Source organism: Mesocricetus auratus, unplaced genomic scaffold (assembly GCF_017639785.1).
Source record: "Mesocricetus auratus isolate SY011 unplaced genomic scaffold, BCM_Maur_2.0 Super-Scaffold_15014, whole genome shotgun sequence".
Lineage (NCBI taxonomy): Eukaryota > Metazoa > Chordata > Mammalia > Rodentia > Cricetidae > Mesocricetus > Mesocricetus auratus.
This window is the reverse complement of record NW_024429186.1, coordinates 27,936,619-27,957,822: the sequence shown is the minus strand read 5'-3', so window position 1 is coordinate 27,957,822 and position 21,204 is coordinate 27,936,619. Positions and strand designations below refer to the sequence as shown.

The 21,204-nt window shown below is 38.2% G+C and overlaps 1 protein-coding gene across 39 annotated transcripts in view; it reads left to right on the top strand.

Annotated features, from left to right (window-relative positions):
- Positions 1 to 21,204, top strand: part of Nrxn3 (neurexin 3) — a 1,553,154-nt gene that overhangs the window by 1,413,924 nt on the left and 118,026 nt on the right. For 27 of the 39 annotated variants that reach the window (XM_040743332.1, XM_040743331.1, XM_040743339.1 and 24 more), the window contains 2 exons: positions 3,496 to 3,585; positions 9,009 to 9,316. In XM_040743332.1, the coding sequence (XP_040599266.1) occupies positions 3,496 to 3,585; positions 9,009 to 9,316 (398 nt within the window). The remainder of the gene's footprint in view (positions 1 to 3,495; positions 3,586 to 9,008; positions 9,317 to 21,204) is intronic. The other 12 variants (XM_040743341.1, XM_040743340.1, XM_040743342.1 and 9 more) reach the window with 1 other exon arrangement.

Below are 21,204 nucleotides of genomic sequence, written 5' to 3'. Positions count from 1 at the left end.
GTCTCCAGAAGTCGAACTGCTTGACATTACTGTTTGTAGTCTGTAGGAAACCAATTGTATGGAAATCTCAATACCTTGTCAAGAATGACAGAGAATAAATATGTACACATTTTATTTCAAGCAGACTAAAACATGACTATTTGTTCTTCTAAAATCCCACTCTATGTAGATGTCAGATTCATATAATTAATATAAGTACTTATTTCAAGACCTCCTTATACAATTTATGGGTTTCTCCATGTGGAAAATAACTGATGCTTCTGTCAAATCAGTAATGTGTATGCTTTATTTGAAGGACATTCTAAGTTACAATTCATAATGCCTTTCTATCCTGAATATAGCATTATTTTCGCTGAGTAATTAATTATACTCTTTAAATGTCCATACTAGTTGGTATATGAGATGTACAAAGTAATTTCATTGTTGTATTTAATACAAATGTATATGAATTTAAAGAGGTTTGCGCAGCTTTCAGACTAGTCTTTTATAAGATCTGCCCTTCTGTCAATCTATGGAACAGGGCTCAGGGCAAAAGAACTCATTCATTTGCACATGTTTCTTAAACAGAGTTTACTAGTGTTTTAGATAACTTAAAATAAAAGCCAACAAGAACATGAAAAGAGACTAAGAACAATGTTAATGTGGTGACTTAAACCAATGTGGTTTCCCAAATGGCCTTCCATCTCTCATGACGTTTAACAACATGCTAGATCACTGTCCTCGGTGCCAAATGGTATCAGCCTGGTGTGCAAAACTTAAACCACGCTCCTAAATGTCTTTAAAGCTGAGGTGAAGAAGAATGGACTCTCTCTTTATATTTTCAGAAAGGTCAGAGGTTGATTCCAACTGTGCTTTTCTCCATTGGGACCCCAAAGCTTCCTCTTTTCCAGCTTTTACTATGTCCCTAAATGATTTCCTACACTGCTTTATAGTTAAAAGATTATTTGTAGGTGCTGAGCTCTTTGGGAGCCCTAAGAACCCTGTATGTTTGGAGGAAGTAAATCGACATAGCCTGTGCGTTAATTAACTTGGTATCTAGATGACACTGACAATTTTTAGTTCTTGTTTCTGCATTTGCCTTCATGTTAATAAGACTTCCTGTTATATATTTCTTTTTTACTTTACTAATTCGTTCCAGGAAGTAGGGTTAAAATCATCACTGTGTGTAGTCATGTAGTCAACAATGATAAGAAATACTGAAAACTCAAAGCAGCAAAGTGCATCTAAGGAAAGTCCAGCACAATTCAATTGTCATTCTTCCTCATGACATCTCATTGTGCTGTGGCAATACACACCTTACCTGTCACCTGCTGGGTAGAAGTAACAGCTAGACATGTGGACTCTTTTCAGAAAAGTAGTCCTTTTCTATGAACACATTTTAGAAGTTTGGATAAATAGAATGCAAAAATACACTGTCCTCCAAGGACAGTCATCCTGATCAGTAATTGGAGCTATATGGAGGAATTAAGCCAATGTCCTTCACTCTGGCCATATGGAGACAGCAAGAAATGATGTTGCTTATTGACTTTTCCTCTTTGCTTGTTGTCTCCTACCTTTCATGCTGCTACACTTTGAGAAAAACTTTAAATTATCCAGGAGAATCCAAACTGGTTTATCTTTCAGTCCCCTTCATGTGCATTATCCCCCAGAAAGGTTTCACTTGTTTGGTAGAGCTAGGCAACAAGCCAAAGACATGAGTTGCTGACAGGAGTGCCTCCAATGAGCTGCAGCTGCCCTTTGATATGTTGGAATGTCATAATTTATGTAGGCAGATAGATATTTGCAACGTGGGCTGGAAGCATAGCCATAGTTGCTTCTCATGAGCTGTGGATTGTTTAAATTCCAGGTGAGTAATGATGAATCAGACTTTTAGAATAACGTTTTCCTCAGAGAAGCTTATAGGGAACAACCATCCCCCAACAGTGCTACCCAATCTTCTACTTTCCCCCTCCAAGCCCAGCAAGTAGGTCCTAATTGTCACATATGATATCTTCTCAACCAGTGAGAACGGTTGTGCTGCAGTGGCTCTGTGATTGAAATGTTAGGCTTAACTTCTACTTATTTAGTCTGATGCTTTGCTAGAGCCTAATATGCACTCTGGCTTCTAGACTTCTCTGTAATTTACTCCTGAGCCACCTGCTTTACAATTTTTATTTCCTTTTTAAAATATTAGTAATTTGGAATGGAGTTCTCTAAGTTTTAATACAGGGCTCTGGGCTGAACATGATGAATTGCAGTGCACTGGATTTTACTAAATCAATGTGAGGTTGGCCAATGAGCTAAAACAGTTCCCAAAGCATGCCTTCATTATTTTGCTATTGGAAACATATTCATTAGGGGTGTAACTCCACACCACCACTTTCCAAGGCTCTCCTAATTAGAGAAACCACCCAGGAGTGGTAATATCAGTTACAAAAGGAAGAACGGCCATACCAGCACTTAGACACAATGTTTGAGCCTGAAACTAATTTGATATTTCGTGCTTGGAAGAAATATTCCTAACAGAATTTTTTGTGAATAGATTCTTGTTCAAGAAGTCCCTTTCACAGAGAGATGATGAGACGAGAAGATAGAGAGAGAAGAGAGACAGAGAGAATGAACAGCTGAGCCAGCATGTTCTAGCAATAAATGCTATGTAGCATTATAACTCCTGTGCCTGCAGTTGTGTTCTTTGTAGGTCCCATCTGCTTAAAACGTGCAATAAAAAGAATAGAGATCTCCAGTACCACCTGTACTACTCTGCCAGTTTCGCATCGGTATAGTAATATCAGGGTTTCCTTTCGGAGTAAGAAATCTCCCTTCAATCCAAGCTCAGGGGGCTGAAGCAGGCTAGTGACCATGAGTTAAGGCTAATCTCAACTACAGAGCCTTATCTCAGAAACCCATTCCAAACAAACAAACAAAAAATATGTAACAAAACCCTAGAACGCTTTCTTGGCCAGTCTCCCTTGGCTAGCAGGGGTTTGATAATTTTCTCTGATGCCTTTTTCTAGAATCCGGAGAAAGCAAGTACAGATGCTTGAGAAAAGCAGCAAGGGGACTGTGCTCCTGAATGAAACCCATCAGATAAACAGTAGCATCCACGTGACTAAGGATCCCCATGCTCCCTTTGCATTGTAAAATCGATATGATAGTAGTAGGAGAATTATCCAACTCAATGAGATCATTGAACTATACTGGGTCCAACCAGTGGTAGCTGGAAGAAGGAGGAAGAGACAGGGTAAAAACGTAAAGAAATTTCAGTAAATAACCCAACCAGTTACAGCTTTATATCCCAAATCACATGACCATAGCATGATGGAGCACTGCATAGTTGAGATCTATCTGACCTCAAACCTGTCCTCCAAGGGCAGAGTCACTTCAACTCCACCTCTACTAAAGATAAATTGATACCTCTCTCTAAAAACTTCATAAACAAACTGAACAACTAGGATGTTTTTTAATGACCTATTGACTTTTCAGATTGTTCTTTAAGCTGTTTTTTAAACTTTAAAGGCAACACTGATAATGAACGCCTCCAAATGGTAAAACAGAAAATCCCCTTCAAATATAACCGGCCTGTAGAGGAGTGGCTGCAGGAAAAAGGTAACGGTCGTTAAAACTTTCATTCTAAAATCATTTGATTCTAAACCCTCGTTTTTAAAGCCTGCAAATAAATGTTCCTTAAATGATAATCGCCTGCTGCATAAATGACTGTTTTAATTTTCATTATAATTTGTGTCAGCTTCCACCTGCCATATGTTGATAAATCATGCAATAATACATCGCCATTAAAACACAGTTAAAGGGACTAGCATCTAGCCTGCTGTCAGCATGACAGCTACAAACAACGAATTCCAAGAAACTCTTGAGAGGAAGGAAGGAAGGAAGGAAGGAAGGAAGGAAGGAAGGAAGGAAGGAAGGAAGGAAGGAAGGAAGGAAGGAAGGAAGGAAGGAAGGAAAGTAGGAAGGTAGGAAGGTAGGAAGGAAAGGAAAGGAAAGAGAAAGAGAAAGAGAGAAAGAGAGAGAAAAAACTTGATTATGGCAATTTAACTACCGCATGACATTATTTCTTAATTGTTTTAAATTACCTCTCATCAACGCTTTCTAAAGAATTTTCAAAAGAACTCGTTAAACTTACATCTTGAGGCTGTTTTGGCTTTACTGTCTATAATATGATTAACCAAAGAAACCAAACCAAATCAAACCAAAAAAATCATAGATCAACTCTTGTAACTTAAAACTGCTTAAAACAAATGTTATAAAGGAAGCAGTATGTGTTTACATTTGTTTTTAAACAAAGAAAAGGCTGAGAAAGAACAGATTTTGCCTCTAAATTCAAACCATCAGAGGGGAAAGTTTCTAGGAGAGTTTAATTACTTTGCTGCAGGAAACTAAAACAAAACAAACTTGTTTCACACTTTGGTGGTGTGATACCCTCGGGCATTCATGCGATGTTTTATGCAACGAAGTGTAAGTTGTTAAGGCAATGAGTTGGTAAGGGAAAAGTCGTGTGAAAATCAAAACAGCAAGTTCTGATTTGCTGACAGAACAACCACTCCATGAATAAAAGAGGGCAGCAGTTATAAATCCTGGCAGAATTTTCTATGTGGTTTCTTTGCTTACTAGATACATAGTTTCTTTTCAATGATGAAAATTTTCTTATCTCCAAGAAAACTAGAAGTTTTGTTCTATCTCGAGGCAGCATAGTCTAACTCTTGTATTTATATCTTAAATAATCCCTTATATTTTGCAGGGTTGTGTTTGAATTACCTACAAGAAGTAATTGGAGATATTACAAATAAAGAGATGAAGGACACTTCTGTGTGATTGTTAGTTGTTTGAAAAATTCAGATGTTTAGACATAGAAAATCCTTACTAAATCTTAACTGCATGCCCTGTTTTCAACATATGTGGTCTAATTAAAAATAAATTAAGAATAACTCTAAAAAGAAAATAATTTTGAGTAGTAATCAACAGCTCATAAAGTCCCTTTAACATTAAAGACAACAATTGCCTCACTTTTAAACAGTGAACTAGATGCATGTTGAAGTCTCATGTGCCTGAGAGAACTTTTGTGTTTCTTTCAATTTTATGTTAATAATATTTTATTTTATTCCATTGCCTTTTGAAGTCTAAGTTTAATAGCATGCCAGGCATTTTCATTTGTACAAACCATTATAAAGCGGTTAGTAGGCTTTTAGTTTTCCTACTGACAGCTTCATTATCAGCTGGCTTTCATGTAAATGGAAGCCCTCTTACACATGTGGAGTACTGGGATGGGAAAGGGTGGTTGAGGTGGTATGGGTGGGAATGTCTTGGCTTCTTTATTAATATATACATATATGTGTATGTACATATATGTTATTGGACAACTTATTTGCAAACTTTAAGATTATCTTCTCTACTTTTTACATGAAATTACTCTATGTAATTTGGGTGAGTAGCATCTATTCTTTTTATCTCTTCCTCTGTCTAGGTAACCACTTTCAAATGAAATAGAAAATTTGCACTGAAAGATCTTGTTTGTGAAGAAGAGTGTAAAGGGTAAATAGATAAAAGGAGGATTAGACAGGTGCATTAAGAAGTACGTGGAATGTTTCCTTGGAGTTACTTCTGTCATTGGAGAGGAGAGCTGGGTCACAGCATTCCCAAGTCTGTTTGCAGGCTGCATCTACTATTGACTGACTTTCTGACCTTAGAAAATACACTTAACCTCTGTGTCTCCAATTTCCCATATGAGAAGAGGAGAAATAATACTGCCTATTCCTCCAGGGTATTCTGAGATTTAATTAATTTGTCTTTGTGCAACACTGACTAGAGACATGCAAAGATTTAATCTAAGCTTATGTGAACCTGATGTTAAAATGAAGCAACAAATAGTGACTTCCAAAAGGATGTGCATCTAAGATGAAACAAATGTTTACATGCCAGGAATCCTGTACTGGTGTTATCATAAAATTTCATGTTATTTCTGATATAACAATATATAGTGCACATTTATTCAAATGCACATGTATAGTGATACTTTTATTCTAAAAGCATTGCAATTATTAGACACAACAATGAGAGTGATATCTGGCTTATATCTTCAAACATCTTGGGCAAATAAGAAAAACACAGAACCGTTCTCCTATCAATCCTGTATGTCCTTCACAAGGAGAGGGTGTTGAAACTGTTTCTCCATTGTTCATTATCTCCTGTGCAGCTAAAGAGACATGTGGCAATGACAGGAAGACACGGGAAGAGACAGAGTGCTCTCTTCCTAGAGTGGTTTCTAGTTTTGTCCTTAACCACATAGGCAAAGTGCAAAGGGCCAGGAGAAGGCTGTGAAACAAAAAGAAAAATACCTAGCCATAAGACTACCAAGCAAACAAGCTAACAGAAACCCAAACACATTTCCTGTGACATGAAGGAGAAATTGAAATTTGGATATCCCCCTTCTTTGTCTCACCCAGTAGCCTGTTGGATCTAAGAAGTGAGTGGTAGGGTCTCCGTAGCAAAGAAGTGAGAACCAATAATAAAGCAACTCTTCAGTCTAATGGCCTCAGACATGCTGTGAATTTCCTCATCCTCCAATAATTCTTGAATAAGCAATGACCACTTTATGGAGTGAACTATAGTAAATAGAATGAAGGTAATCCATCATTTCCAGCCAGTCAATTCAGCTTGAACTTCAATTTTCTCTGATGGTCTTTCATTTTTATGTATTGGCAAAATAAATCTTTCCAGGAAAGTAAGATGAGGACCATTATAAGAAGTTATTGTTATGAATTATTCCAAGAATATTAAAAGAAAATCTTCTACATATCATCAAGGTTACTCAGCCATTAACTAATCACCAATGCTAGGCTACATAGAAAAGAGAGAGGGCAGAAGAGTGAAGAGAGTGAAAGAGAAAGAGATAATGTTATAGATGGGAAACGATTGTGTATATTCCTTGCAAGGGGAGGCTATGTAGTTTAAGATACTAAAGTTATATCCTGTAAATCTCCCACTGTATCGCTTCTTCTAAATCAGTATGTTAAGCTGCTCCAAATGCTGATATGAACTTAAGCAAAAGTTATTCTCTATATCTATTATCCCATTTCTACTGTAGTAAGTGTATGGTTCCCAAAGAAAGAGGTGTGAACTTCAGCCCATTACCCTGCACCGTTGGGCATTGAACTTATTGCATCTCGTAAGAAGAGAACTGAAGCAAAACTTAAGCAGCTGTCAAGTGGTACCAACTCACAGGACACTGAAGGGATTCATGGGAAAGTATGGGATGCATTGATAACATCCCTAGGGCCTAGGGAATTCTGTTATCATTAAAGTATTGGATTCTTTTGTATGGTTCCAAGATTTATATGAAGTACGGGTCATTTCTAGCCTGATAAAAGCAGAGTAGTGTTGTTTATAAATAATTCAAATAATAACCATTAAGAATTGATCGGATGATAAAATTGACAATTGTCTGAAGAGTCCATTTTGAAAATTTGTAGTTTTCTTTCTCTTTTTTACCATTTCTTCCAGTAGTATACACCAAAATGGTATATCCACATTCCATTTCAGGAATCCAGGCTATCTGTGCATTGTGTAGACTTGAGCTTAATTAATTGGTGATACAAGCTGAGACCAAAACAATACAACATTCCTCTATTCATATATGTAGAGTTTAGAGGGGAAAAGCATATATGCTTTACCAAGCAGACATGAGAATTAGAAAATTGTTTCCAGTTATTTACACCTAAACTAATCAAGGTGATTAGATGAAGAATTAGTGGATATGTTGGTCACTGACAAAGGAAAACTCCAAAATGAAGGAACCTAATTCTGCAAATAGGCAACCCCCTCCTCCATATGGGAAAGCAAACAGAATTAATCTAAAGAGATAACACAAAGGAAGGCCTTATCATGTTGCTGTTGTGATAAATTACAATGAGGCTATAAAAGCTGTCTCCTCCATGGGAAAGACCTAGTTTGGCTTTAAAAATAAGTAGAAATATTTCAGAGTAAGCCTAGATTGTTGAATGCTCCATTCTAAACTTCCCTACCACGAATTTTTTCTGATAGCATTTTTGCCACAGAAGTAAAAATAATACCCAGAAGAAAAACTGAAATAAGATTAACTATTGATATTTTACAATCCATTATCATGTCTCTACATCATTCAAGGAGTTTTATGAGGTGTTTGATTTGTCAGTACCCATCTTCCCTTTAAAATTCATTTTTATTGATTTATTTTATTATTTGACATTTTTTGCACACACAAAATATATTCTGGTTACGCTGCCCATATCTTCTTAAAATCATATTAGAATTACCTCATCCTCACCTCCATTCCCATTCTAGAAGCTTTATCAATGCTAATTAGTCCCCCATTAAAGAGAATAATCTATTGACTGATCATACCTCCCTCCAAATCTATCATGATTCTGTGAAGTAGGAAATGCTGATAAACTATTACTCACTATGGAGACTTATGAAAACTCTGTTCCTGGTAACTAGAGTGTCCATTTTTGTAAGCATGCAATGAATCTGATCCTCTTAATTGCAGTTTAATTTCAGTAAATTTCATTTAATTACTGAACCTAATTTTTAAACTCAATGTTCTAAATCACCTCATTGAGTTTCTGTTTGCCGCATATCATTCTTTTTTGTTGTCATTACATTAATTTGTAGCTTAAAATCAGAGCACTAGGCATCTGTGATTCATTCTGGTCATGATCTAACTGGATGTTTCTGTCATCCTCGATTATATGTCTCAGGAGACTGTAACACTGCTGATGTTTAAACCAAGATGTCTTCGTCCTTAGAATGGGAAAAAATACTCAGTTATTCTGGTAACTTAGCATTTCTATCTAGACACTGGAAGAGATAATTATCATGAAATGTTACTCATCAATCTCAGTAGTGAATTTTTCTTATACATTTTGTCCACTTCAGTTGTTCAAGGAAGCCTATTAGATGCTTGCTCCATACAGAATAGGTAAGGCAAGGAGCAGAAATGTATGGAAATAATAGTATTTCCTCCACTAATCCACTAGGCCGGCAGCTAACCATCTTCAACACCCAGGCGCAAATAGCCATTGGAGGAAAGGACAAAGGACGCCTCTTCCAAGGCCAACTCTCTGGGCTCTATTATGATGGTTTGAAAGTACTGAACATGGCAGCTGAGAACAACCCTAATATTAAAATTAATGGAAGTGTTCGGCTAGTGGGAGAAGTCCCATCAGTTTCCGGAACAACACAGACGACCTCCATGCCACCTGAAATGTCTACCACTGTCATGGAAACCACCACCACCATGGCTACTACTACCACCCGGAAGAATCGCTCTACAGCCAGCATTCAGGTAAGCCTTTCTGTTATGATAGTGCTCTTCTTTCTTGACTTTGCAGTATCACTGCTGCTGTCCATACTCTAGGTGGCTAAGGACTTTGAAATCCTGTCTTTGAAGGAAGGATGAAGATGCTCGTGGTAATGAGACCTAAGACTAGAGGAAGAGTAAGTAATGACTGAGAGAATTAGAGAAGTCGTGTGGCATTCATGAGCTCATGAGATATCTCATGTTACCCCATCCATTTAATCACTGAAATGGAAAAGCTATTATTCAAAATGAACAATGAGCCATATTTCTACTACAAAACATCCCTCTCCTCTCATTGCATTATCTCTCATTTATCTTTTGGGAAGGGATAAAGGAAGGTGCATTACCACAAGCAAGTCTATACCTTAGTTCAATTCTACTTATATCCTCCAGGTATATTTGATAGAACTCAAATTATACATTATTAAGGTCAATGGGTATCATTAAATCAAGGGCAATTGAAACAAGAAGTTCAAAGACTCCTTGTGAACAAGAGTCTTTGTGTTTGACATTAAGTCCTAATTAATTACTTGTCATTTTGGAGTCCATTTTGTTTACTTTATTTGACTAATATATTAATTATATTAGAAAGTGTAAAGAATTCATTTTAGCTGGGTAGAAAGGTCTTACTTTTGTGGCAAGGTTTTTTGTTGTTGTTGTTGTTCACTTGAAAGAAATTATATACATGCTAAACCTTAATACTTAGCTGCCTCCCTTGGCAGTCCATAAATCTAGTTAGTATGGGGATAGGAGGTTAATTGAGTTATTAGCCTTAAATGCTTTGGCATCAAGAAAACAAGCCAACAGTTGTGGAGAAATTATACATACCCTAGTTAGCTATTTGTAAAAATTAGTAGATCAGTACTTGTTTCTTGGTTTTCACACAAGATTCAGGAGCCCAATAGGCTCTACCATCACCTTTCTATCTATTCCCATGGACACTGTAAACTTACAGTGAATCTTTAATGAAAACTCACCCATGTGTTTTTTAATCTTTCAGAATTATGTTATGTGACTTAGCTCTATGGAAGCAAGTTGGCTTCCTTTATTCTTTTTCTCTTAGCTTGAGCAAAATCCAGACAGCTTCTTTCATGACTCCTAGGAACAATTCAAAGCCATGTGTGCTGATTATGCTATCAGCCAATTTTATGTGTTTTCCAAAGGCTGCTAAGAACCTGGCTTGCAGAGCAGTCCTATAATCATGGGTGCTGTTCCATGCATACCTACACATATACTTGAAAGAGAAAAATAGCACTTCTCTTCTGATATTACAGCAATAACTCCTGACACCTCACTCCACTCACTGAGAAGAAGATAAAAGGCAATATATATTTCTATTATGACTCTCTATAGTTCAAGCATAGCTCTGTTTACTGTTGGTACAAAGATAGTTCTGTTTGCACAGGTCTTGGCAGACCTGGTTTGTGTCTGTCAGAGTATATTCTACTAGCTCTGTGGGAAACAGAAGAGCAAATGGCTTTTTCTCCATAGGAATAGTTGATTCTGCAGTTTGTTTTAGGACTATTTTTTTTTCTTTTTTTATCATTTTTTATTTTAATTTTAAATAGCTTGTTTTACATGTCAATCCCAGTTCCCTCTCCCTCCCCTCCTCCCACACTCCCCTTCCCCCCCTCCCTCCCACCCTATTGCCAAATCCTTCCACATAGGGGTAGGACTATTTTTTTTCACTGACCACAAGTGGGTTTAATGCTACATATGGATCGTGGGAATTGCCTCAATTTATGGTAATAGTTAGTCTTTTTTTTTCCTCCTCTTGAAGTAAATATGCAAATGGGGCAGATTGTTTGCATTCCTAGAATCTTTCAGGGACCTAAGAGAACCAGGGCTTCTGGACAGGAGTGGGTTTCAAGGTGCATAAGCCTTGCCAGTGATTTAACTTTAAGCCTGGGATGCCTTTTGGAGGAAGGAAGCACCTGGGAGTGCTTCCCTCAGGTGAGCCCCTGTTCTTTCAGATGCTGGAAAAAAATTGGATTACATCTTTACATGCTTTTCACTATACCTTTTACTAAGACTATAAAGATAGGCTATAAATCTGTTGACACTCCTTGTTTTTATGGGTGTGTAAATACATACTCTTGGAGGAAAGCCAGCAGCTGTGCAGAATTGATTAGACCCAGGCAAAACGATACAGAGGCCCCAGGATTCTGTAAAGGGAAACTTACGGAGACATAGTGTGGAAGATTTGAGTTTCCTTTGTTCTTGCCAACTAGCCACAAGAACTTTGCCCCCACACTTTACAAAAAATTGAAAACTTCATAGTTGAGCCTAGTCTGGCCTAAGTACAGTCTGCAGATTACATCAAGTCTACCCAGAGATTTGGGACAAGTCTTAGATGCTGGACATAGTGGGTGAAGAAAATCAGATCTAGTAGCTTCGAATGCATCCAATGTATGACCCAGCCAGTTTTCGTTGTTGAAGCTTTGATCTCTGAGAGGTACTTCAAAAATGAAAAGAAAATAGGAAAAATTAAGTTTCATGTTCACCAGTCCATCATTCAATTTTTGTCTATATGAAACCACATGCAGACCATTTTACAAGGGATGTTCTGTTCTTTGCTTTTCACTTTGATAATATCATTAAAGCATGGTTTGTCCTAAAATGAGACTCTTCTAGGAGAAAAACAATTAAGCATGTGTGACTGCAAGTCTAAAAATGTCACTATTTAAAAAACTTCCCTTGTCCTTCCTAAAGCATAAGCAGAGAAAACCTCATTTGAGGAGTTCGTGTCTGATGGACCTTGGCTAGTGTTCACGTGAGATCAAAGGAAAACTGGAAAGTGCTTTTAGTGCTTCTCTTAACAGTGTATGAATGTGAGCAAATCGTTTCTGAGTTGATACAGCTCTCCAATGCTCCAGTCTTTGGAAGTAATTGGTGCTTTGATCTTTGTGATAGATCAGTCTGTTACTGATAAAAGTACAGAACTGCTTGTGAATGGCATGGACTATGTTAAATTACTCACAGCTATTGTCCCCAAGCAGTGGATCTTGACCTTATATTAAAAAGAATGCCTCAAGATGCTCCCCTCAATTTAGAGGGGAAAAACAGCCAGCTAAAGTGCACATTAAGAAGCCAGGTAGGCAGATAATAATCTTCAAGAAAAGTCTTGTACTTACTAGCTATTCCGCAGGCACTAAGTCAGAAGTCAAGACAGGCTTATTTGCTATCTTGTAGCCATTTAATAAGCAGAAGTACAATGCTGGAGGAACGCTCTACTTCTAGAATACTCGGAGTGTATAGATAGTCTTTTCCACTGGCACAACTATAATGTAATGAACTTGTAGTAAATATCCAGAGTTTAATGTCTAATTCATTCTCACACTAGCTAAGGGATCCTGAATAGATAACAGGGCATTTAAGTAACTACTGCTGAAAGCATAAGTTTTATCTTAATTCTACAATGAAAAACAACTTTGTCATTAGACAATCATAATTTACAAAGTCAGACATTGATGTAGGTTTCATTGAGGCAATTCTACTTCCACTAATAAAATTTACTGGTGGACACTCATGACCCACTGTGGTCTAGTGGACATCCCTTGTACCTGGATGAATAAATTTTGGAAAGACTGGGCTTAGCTGTACTATGTGTGTATCCATGAAGTACCAACAATTTGCCTGTGGTTTCTTTAGCAGAGTGCCTACTCTCTGGCATTGGAGCTCTCAGCCAAAACATACTAATCCTCTTTTAATTTACTTGGTCAGATATTTTGTAATGTTAACAAGAAAACTACTACACAAAGTATATCCTACAGCGTCAGAGCGTCCGTGTTTTACCTACCATTATTATTGCATTTGATATGTATGTAAAACAATAATCTACTGAACAAATGGGGCTACTTCTATTGATAGCTCTGAATACAGTTCACAGCAAAGGTTAGAAATTTTGGGGAGGGAGAGTGAGATATCCAGAAGAATCTGAGTAGAATTTTGAGGCTCAAATTAATCCTGGGAAACCAAAATAGTCCATGACATCAGTAATAGACTCCTCTGCCATGTCATTAACTACCTTGGATTTTTGCTTCATTTTTAAATTCAACTTGAGTTCAATGGGCTTTTAAAATATGCTGTATTAAAAAAACAACCCATTTGCACATATTTAAGAGGTTACAAAAACCCCCCAAATCTAGATTGCTTGTATCATGGAGACAATAACCTAGAGAAAACAAGCTTTCAGTGTAGCTTGAGTAGTGGCGTGTATTGGGAGGTTGGTACATGGAATGACTTGAGAGTAGGCCTTAAAGAATTATTGCACTTGGACAGGAAGAAAGTCTAGGTCTTGTGAGCTGTGGTGTGAGAATTGGCATATAACATTTCCAGGATTTGAGGACCTCAGCTTGAAGCTCACCACCTACACCTGGGAGAGAACTCAGAAGGGTGAACTGAATTGAATTCCCTGTGGGTATAATCTAGGAATACCCTGAGTAATTACATGGAAACATTTGGGGGCGGTGGTACAGATCAAACCCTGAGCTTTCTTGAAATAGACAAGAGCTCTACCATCAAACTACACCCCCAGGACCACATGGGACCTTTACTATCACTTATACAGATGGGTAGCTACAATAACAGTGATTCTAAATTGAGAACATTCACCTCAGACTACATTCACGTTTTTGTTTTTGTTTTGTTTTGTTTTTCTTTTGCCTCATCCAGGACTAAAGGAAAATATTAGCATCAGGAGGAGTCATTCACCACTACCATTACTTTTAGTCTTTCCAGCGCATATGTTCCCAGAAGAGAGGAGTAGGCCAAAAGTAAAATGGGTGCAGAAAGAATGAATGTGTATACTCTTATCTTTTGTGTCCAGTCTGAGCAGTTATCAGCAAGGAAGCAGCTCACTGTGTCTCATTTAAATTGCCATTTGGAATTGTTTATAAGCTATTAGCAAGAAATGGATCATAACCTACTTTTTGTATCCTAGGCATAGGCAAAGTCACCTTGACATTGTCCAGACTCTGTGCCACCAGATAATTGTCAGAAAATCATGATGCTCAGGCTGGACTGGAAGTGTCCCAATAAGAGTGAGATATAAAAGAAAAAAGAAAAAAAGAGTGGGATGAAAGATGATGAGATTTCATTCTTATCTCAAGCATCATATTGGTGATGATTGCATGGAAACCACATTTGAAAGTTCCAGGGAGAGGTTAAGTTTTCAGACAATGCGGCAGTACATGTGTGGAAATTCCTCCCTTTGGCTCCTCAGTGTTAGGCTTTGGATGAACACACTTCAGACTTGATACTAATAATGACAGCTTTAAACTAAACAAGTTGTCTCTACACGTCATGTATTCTGAGTAGGATTTTAGCATAGTTAAGTAAAAACTGTGAGATTTGTCATCAGAACTTCTGAGTTGGGGACTTGTTTCTACCTGTTACTCAGTTGTGTGGCTAAGGGTAAGTCAGTTATCTCTCTCAGACTGTTTCATTGTCTGCCTTCCCTTCTGTTATATTGTGAGTAATAAATCTGATTGTGGAAAGCCATTCATACAAGTTCAGTGAAGAATTTTATACTAGGATCCCATATGCACCTAAGAGACTCCACCAGATGCATATATCTTCATTGAGCCTAGCATCCCTGAGGGTTCCACTGGCATAAACACTGTTTAGTCTGTACCCACATAAGGCAATATGACTAGAACCTTTTCTGACATCATCAATGAAAACAGAGGTCTACAGGATTGTCCATATGTTTCAGTAGAGGTCAGCTTAGCTGAGCAGTTAGTACACATGGAGGAACTGTTAGATTAAAGTATGTGAAATTGACATTCCTGTAGGGCAAATTGGTGAGAGGTGCATAATGTTCAATAAAACACAGAGCATGTAGATGCTCAGTACACATCATCAGTGGGATTTTTGAGGCCCAAGGTAGGTCACCAACTATTTTCTATAGTCTTTGAATAATCCGCTTGTCTCAGCTTGAGATGTAAATCAGATCTACCAGGTCTGGAATACCTTGTGACCATAGCTTGTATCAAAAATGGTTATCTTTTCTCAGAAAGTTATCTCCTCTAGTTCCCTTTCCCCATTCCCTGATGTCATGAGCTTGGTAGAATTAAGACAAGGAATCCAGTTTCTACTCCCTTCCATTTTACCACTAGACAACTTAACCTCCCGGGAAAGTTTATTTTTAGGATCAGGGCTCAGCTAATATTGATTAACAGCCTTACATAATGTGTGGCTCCAGGCTCCTTTCTTTCCTGCCAAGCCTTGTAACTGGGGAAGGCACTGAAGATTTGTCAGTCTAATTAGACTTTAGCTGCCAGCCAGGAAATATCTCTTGTGTTCTGCCTGCCCTCACATAGATCCTTTCCTTCCCCTTTCTGAGAATAATTTAGAGGGAAGGAAATTTGAGGCCAGTGTACTTGTTTCCTAGTAAGAGTCTCCAGTGGCAGTTTCTCTCTGAAACTGCATTGTTCTCATAAAGGAGAGAGTGAGACAGAGAGACCCAGAGAAAGAGTAGAGGGACAAATGCTTGTTGGTCTGCCTGCCTCTTAAAGATTTGTCTGTTGTCAGTGCATGTGACCCATGGAACATGGTTTCTTTTTATCCCCTCTTCAGTAATTTAATTCCAGGGTCTGGGTCAGGAACTTCCCAGAGAGGTAACCAGTCTCTTAAAAGGTTCTCTGAGGATGTCCTCACAGCAGACAGGCTGGATGCTTGAATATTCTCATGAGAGTGGTAGACATTCCCATTTGATTGGACTGCAGTATTGATAGGATAGATTTTCCACCCAAACTACTGATAAAATGCTAGATCTTATGGGAAAGCATCTGAACAGCTGGAAGAGGGCATCAGTTCAGCTCTTGGATGCCCACATGTGACCTCCCACAAGTAGTTCTAAAGTTCGTGGTGGTATTTGCAATCACCTAACTGGTTATTCAGCCAAGACCAAAGCCAGAGTCCTCATTCTATAACCTATAATTGATAACTTTGTTGTCACTCAGGCTCTATTGCCTATCATGGGTCTCTAGGTTTGGAATCGCTTATGCTTCAAAACACGGGTCTAAAATAAGGGTAAGCAAGTGAGACCATTATTGGTTCATATGCTGCTTTACTTTAAATGTTGATATTTGGGAAGTCATTCTCCCCACTAATTTTGAATTTAAAGGTTTACAAAAATAGATCATTAAGTTACAAGCTGCATTTTGAGACTACTGCATTAAATTGTGTGCCCTGAGTAGCTCATTCAATAGTCCCAGATGTTTAAATCTTCCCATCATGCCTATGTCTTTGCTTTGCTCCTTTCATCTTCCTACCTCTTCAGTTGAGTCACATTCCCATTAGTTTTCTTGTGTGTGTGTGTGTGTGTGTGTGTGTGTGTGTGTGTGTGTTTGCACACACATGTGTTCATGCATGCTTGTGTGCATACAAGATTGGTTTGTGCCTGGAATAGTATTCATCATATCCTAATAATCAACATTGTTGGAAAGAGGGAATAGGCAACAACCTTCCAGGCCCTCTAAAGAAAGCACACATGCCTCTTACTAGTTAAAGCTTAGACTGTCAAGCTTACTAGTCACTGTTTCTCAATTTTTAAGTTTAAATTTATATTAGAAACAAGGTTGCTTCACAAGTCAGTTCCAGGTCCCTCTCCCTTTCCCTCCCCTCCTCTCGTGCCCTCCCCCAAACCCCCCATTATCCCCTCATTTCCCCAGGGATTTCCATGACTTCTTATCTTGAGAATAAGCAATACTAGGAGTAGGGATATACCACAGATAATAGAGTGCTTTCTTATTATGCACTATAACTAACCAGGCACTGGTAACTTATAACTACATTCCCAGCACTTGGGAAGTAGAAGCAGGAAAATCAGAAGTTCAAGGTCATACTTAGCTGCATAGTGAGTGTGAGGCTAGCCTGGGCTATATGACACTCTGTCTCAAAAGAGGGGTTGGGTAGGGGAAACAAGGAATCCAAATCAGGCTTGGTGATGTGTACCTATACTCCTAGCACTGAGGAGGCAGGCATGAGAGGATGTTAGCAAATGTGAAGACAACAGAGTCCATGTCACTAGTTTCACGGCCATCGGGGCTGTAGAGTAGGACAAACAACAAGCAAACAAAAAAGTAAAAACAATAAAAGACCCCACCCAAAACCCAGGAATCCCAGAGATATCACCTCTCTCTAGTTGGCAAGAGTGTTCTTGTTGGATTATCTGTCAAGTCCTACTTTAAGCAAGATGTAGCAAGAGCTAGTTTTATACTGCAGAGTCTTTACAACACTTGAGTAAATCATCACCCACTTTAATCACTTCCGAGAACTATACATCAATTTCATTAACTGGATGACTTCAGTTGAGAAAGATGAACAGAATGTATTTGATGTAATTAACATAATAATAGTGTAATTTTTGTATTTTACCCATTTGCTTAAATCATCCATCAAGGAGCTCTTCTATGTAAAAGATATACTACCTAATAAATGTTTCTTGGGTTATCAGAAATAATCATTAATTCTAACTTAAACCAAGATCCAGGAATTGGTTTTTATTCTTTGTCTCTGAAAATACATCCCTTTATTCCTATTTCTATACCATGAGGGAAAAAAATCTTCAAGCAGCTGTTACCAGTAGCCAGGCTTCAACACAGGTAACTCCATTCCGTTTGTGGCAAGAAAGTGGGAGGGTGGGATGGGTGCCTGTTTGAATGACTGCAGAAATTAGAAACACACGGATGTTGTTATGACAAGTCTTGCATTTTGAAACCTTCTAATTAAAGCCTTCATGTCTAGAGAGCTGCTACTGTTAGCTAAGTGGAGAAATAAGTTTCTCCTTGATTTTGTCATCATCATCCTGGGAAGAAAAGGTTGGAGCATTATATAAATCCTGTTTTCAGTGGCTAGCAGTCAAGGAGAGCAGAGAGAATTGCTTGATGGGAATTTGATTGACTTGCATACATAATTCAATGTGATCTCTTCTTACTCTTACTCTTTCTAGTTAGGCCCCCCCCCGTGTGTGTGCATAAGATAGAAAAACAGAGACTCAGAGAGAACAAGGACAAGCAAAACAGAGAAAAATATAGAGAGGAGATAGGATATTGTGTATGTTTATATTATGGAAACGATGCTTGTTTGTTGAGTACTCATACAACACATTTGGTGGTCCTTCTGAAGCATAGGCTCTCATTTGGGATGGAGTCTCACCAGAGATTCTGCACAAGCTCCCAGAGGACATCTTTCATGTGCTCAGTTTATGGGGCAAGATCTTTTAGATATTCCCAATTTCTTTGTGAGTAGCTCAGCATTTATTTACACACCATATCCAAATCCTCTCCCCAAACATAGTTTATGGCTCTTCAAGACAGAAAATCTCATTCATTCAAAGTATTAGATAAGTAAAGAAAAATCCTGATGTTTTATCTAAGTTGTTCTATTTACCAATAAAGACTCAGGAGTCAGATGTTCGGGTGAAAACCTGCTAGATCAGAGAATCCAAAATGCAACCCAGCTGCCCTTCCTTTTTGTCTGGAGACTCAACAAAAGAGCACCTCTCCAGTCATCTCTGAATCTCTAAGTCCCTTCCTAGTCCTTTCTGTGTGTCTATCTACCCTTCTTTCTGGGTTCTCCATTCTCTCTATAACTAATTCTTGTCATTTGGTCCCTGGTCTCACCGCTGATCCAAGGTTAATTTTATTAGCACAGGTCAGAGTTTCGTAGTGCAATCAATTACCCTACAACAAAAGACACCCAAAGCAGGATTAGCAAAGAAAATTTCACATCAAACAATGCTGTCCCTGGTTCCTGATGCCCCTCTTCCTGTCCCTCACTCTGCAGCATACCCTAACACATATGAAAAAAAAGAATTTAACTTGTCACAATATTTATCCCCGTTTCTGCCAGTTGACCTCCAATGGAAGCAGAAGGACATGAATGATTTTAATCCACAGTAACAATGGGGAACTGGTCCTGGCGGTCCTGAGCAATATAAATATATGAGATGACAGGTTTTTCTGCTCTGCCTTTCCAAACCCTCTTCCCAGATACTGAGAGAGACACATACTCATGCACCCACAACTCATTCTATAATGTACAATGAAATTTCACCCAGCCTTTATCTTGTAGCTGCTGTTCCAATGATTAATGCCCCACTGGCTAGGAAACTGTGCTGCTGAAGAAAGACAAGGAGAGAGCACGACACATGAAATATATCTCTGGAGTCATTTCTCATTATTATTATTATCATTATTAGTACCTTACTACCCTATCTGTCCTGTTAGGGAATGTGTGATCTATTGGCAAGGGGAAGATATGACATTTGAAAGTGGCTTGCATGAGGGAGAAATGAACAAGGACAAAGAGAATAGATAATTTTTACTAAAGATAACTGACCTGGGGGGTGTTGTTCTCCTTTATTTGAGGGTTTGTGTGTTTCCTTATTTTTGCTATTTTCATTTCCAGCTCTGCAATAATAGATGCTGTGATCTGTGCACATGTTCTTTTGTCTTTGTGCAGACTCTGTCTGCCAGAATCAATAAGATGTAACATATACAATTGCTTTACATGACCATTTATGCAAAAGACAGGATGGAATAAGTTCCTTGCCTTGATTTCTTTATATATAATTATCTCCATATCCTGGCTGATTTCAAGGCGTGTGTGTGTGTGTGTGTGTGTGTGTGTGTGTGTGTTATATCATATAAAGCAGTATATGATTGTTGTTACTTCCAAAAAATGCAAGAAATGGAAGAAAAAGCAAACCAAAAAATACTTATTCCAAAGAAGGACGATGTTTTAGTATTAAGGTTGTTCACGTGGTGAGACCTGGCTTGGAAGATGGGCCCTAATAGGAACACTATCACAGCGTGTGTATCTACAGATGAATGGCAAATTCATTATCATAGGCAGGGAGCGCCATAATCTGATTTAGAAAACATTGCACTCTGAAGTTGAGTTTTGGAGGACATGGGATTTATAGCTGAGGTACCACATGTAGCTTCAATTTTAAATGGAATTTGAACTCAACCAGTGAATGGCATCATTAATTGAAGGCCTAGTTGGTCAATGTACTGGGTGAAATAAAGAAAATAGACAAATTAATTAGTTCCACAAATATGGAGCACCTCATAAAGTGTCTGACTTTGGGAAACAACAAAAGAAATAGAAACCATTTCATCAGAGGATTACAACACCATTCAATATTCTTGATTGTATTCTGAGAGCAGACTCTTTCTTTACCAAGTGATTTGCACCTGAAAATAAAATATGGAAAATGCCCTCCCTCCCCATGAAGTTATTTTCATATTTTAATTTTATTTTTGTCAAAACAGTGCATCCACATAGTAAATAGCTCACACACTGTCCCTGCAAAAAAAAAAGCTACCGTTTTCTTCAGTGACTCAGAGTGTTGACTGATAGGTGTGGTCTAAATCCATCACCAAGAACAGTCCTGACTAAAGAATTCATTCACCCAAGCTCAAGCCCCTTCCTGTGGGTGGTGCATACCCAAAGTGATGGCAAAATAGCAGACATATGAAGCCCCTGCCCCTTCTGTCAGCTCTGGACCACCAGTAAGAGCCTCCCAACCACCAAACTCTCTCGTCATCAGGGTTTATTGAAATGCTTGCAGCAGCAAAGTAAACTTCTGCCTTCTGCCCTGATGCTAATGACTCTGCCTCTAACTTCTCATATATAAAAGCTGGACTTAGTGTATCTTCTCTGATACTGTTCCTTAATCAGACATCATAGGGCCTCAAAAAATAAAAATAAAAACAACCAGCAGCCAGAGCAGAGCAGTAGTCTCCTTATCATGCCCTGTACCTCTGCTCTGCTCTTATATGTTCCTGGAAATTTGAAGAATTTTCCTCTTTATAATACATCATGTTTCTATTTCATAACTTTCTCAACATATTAACAAC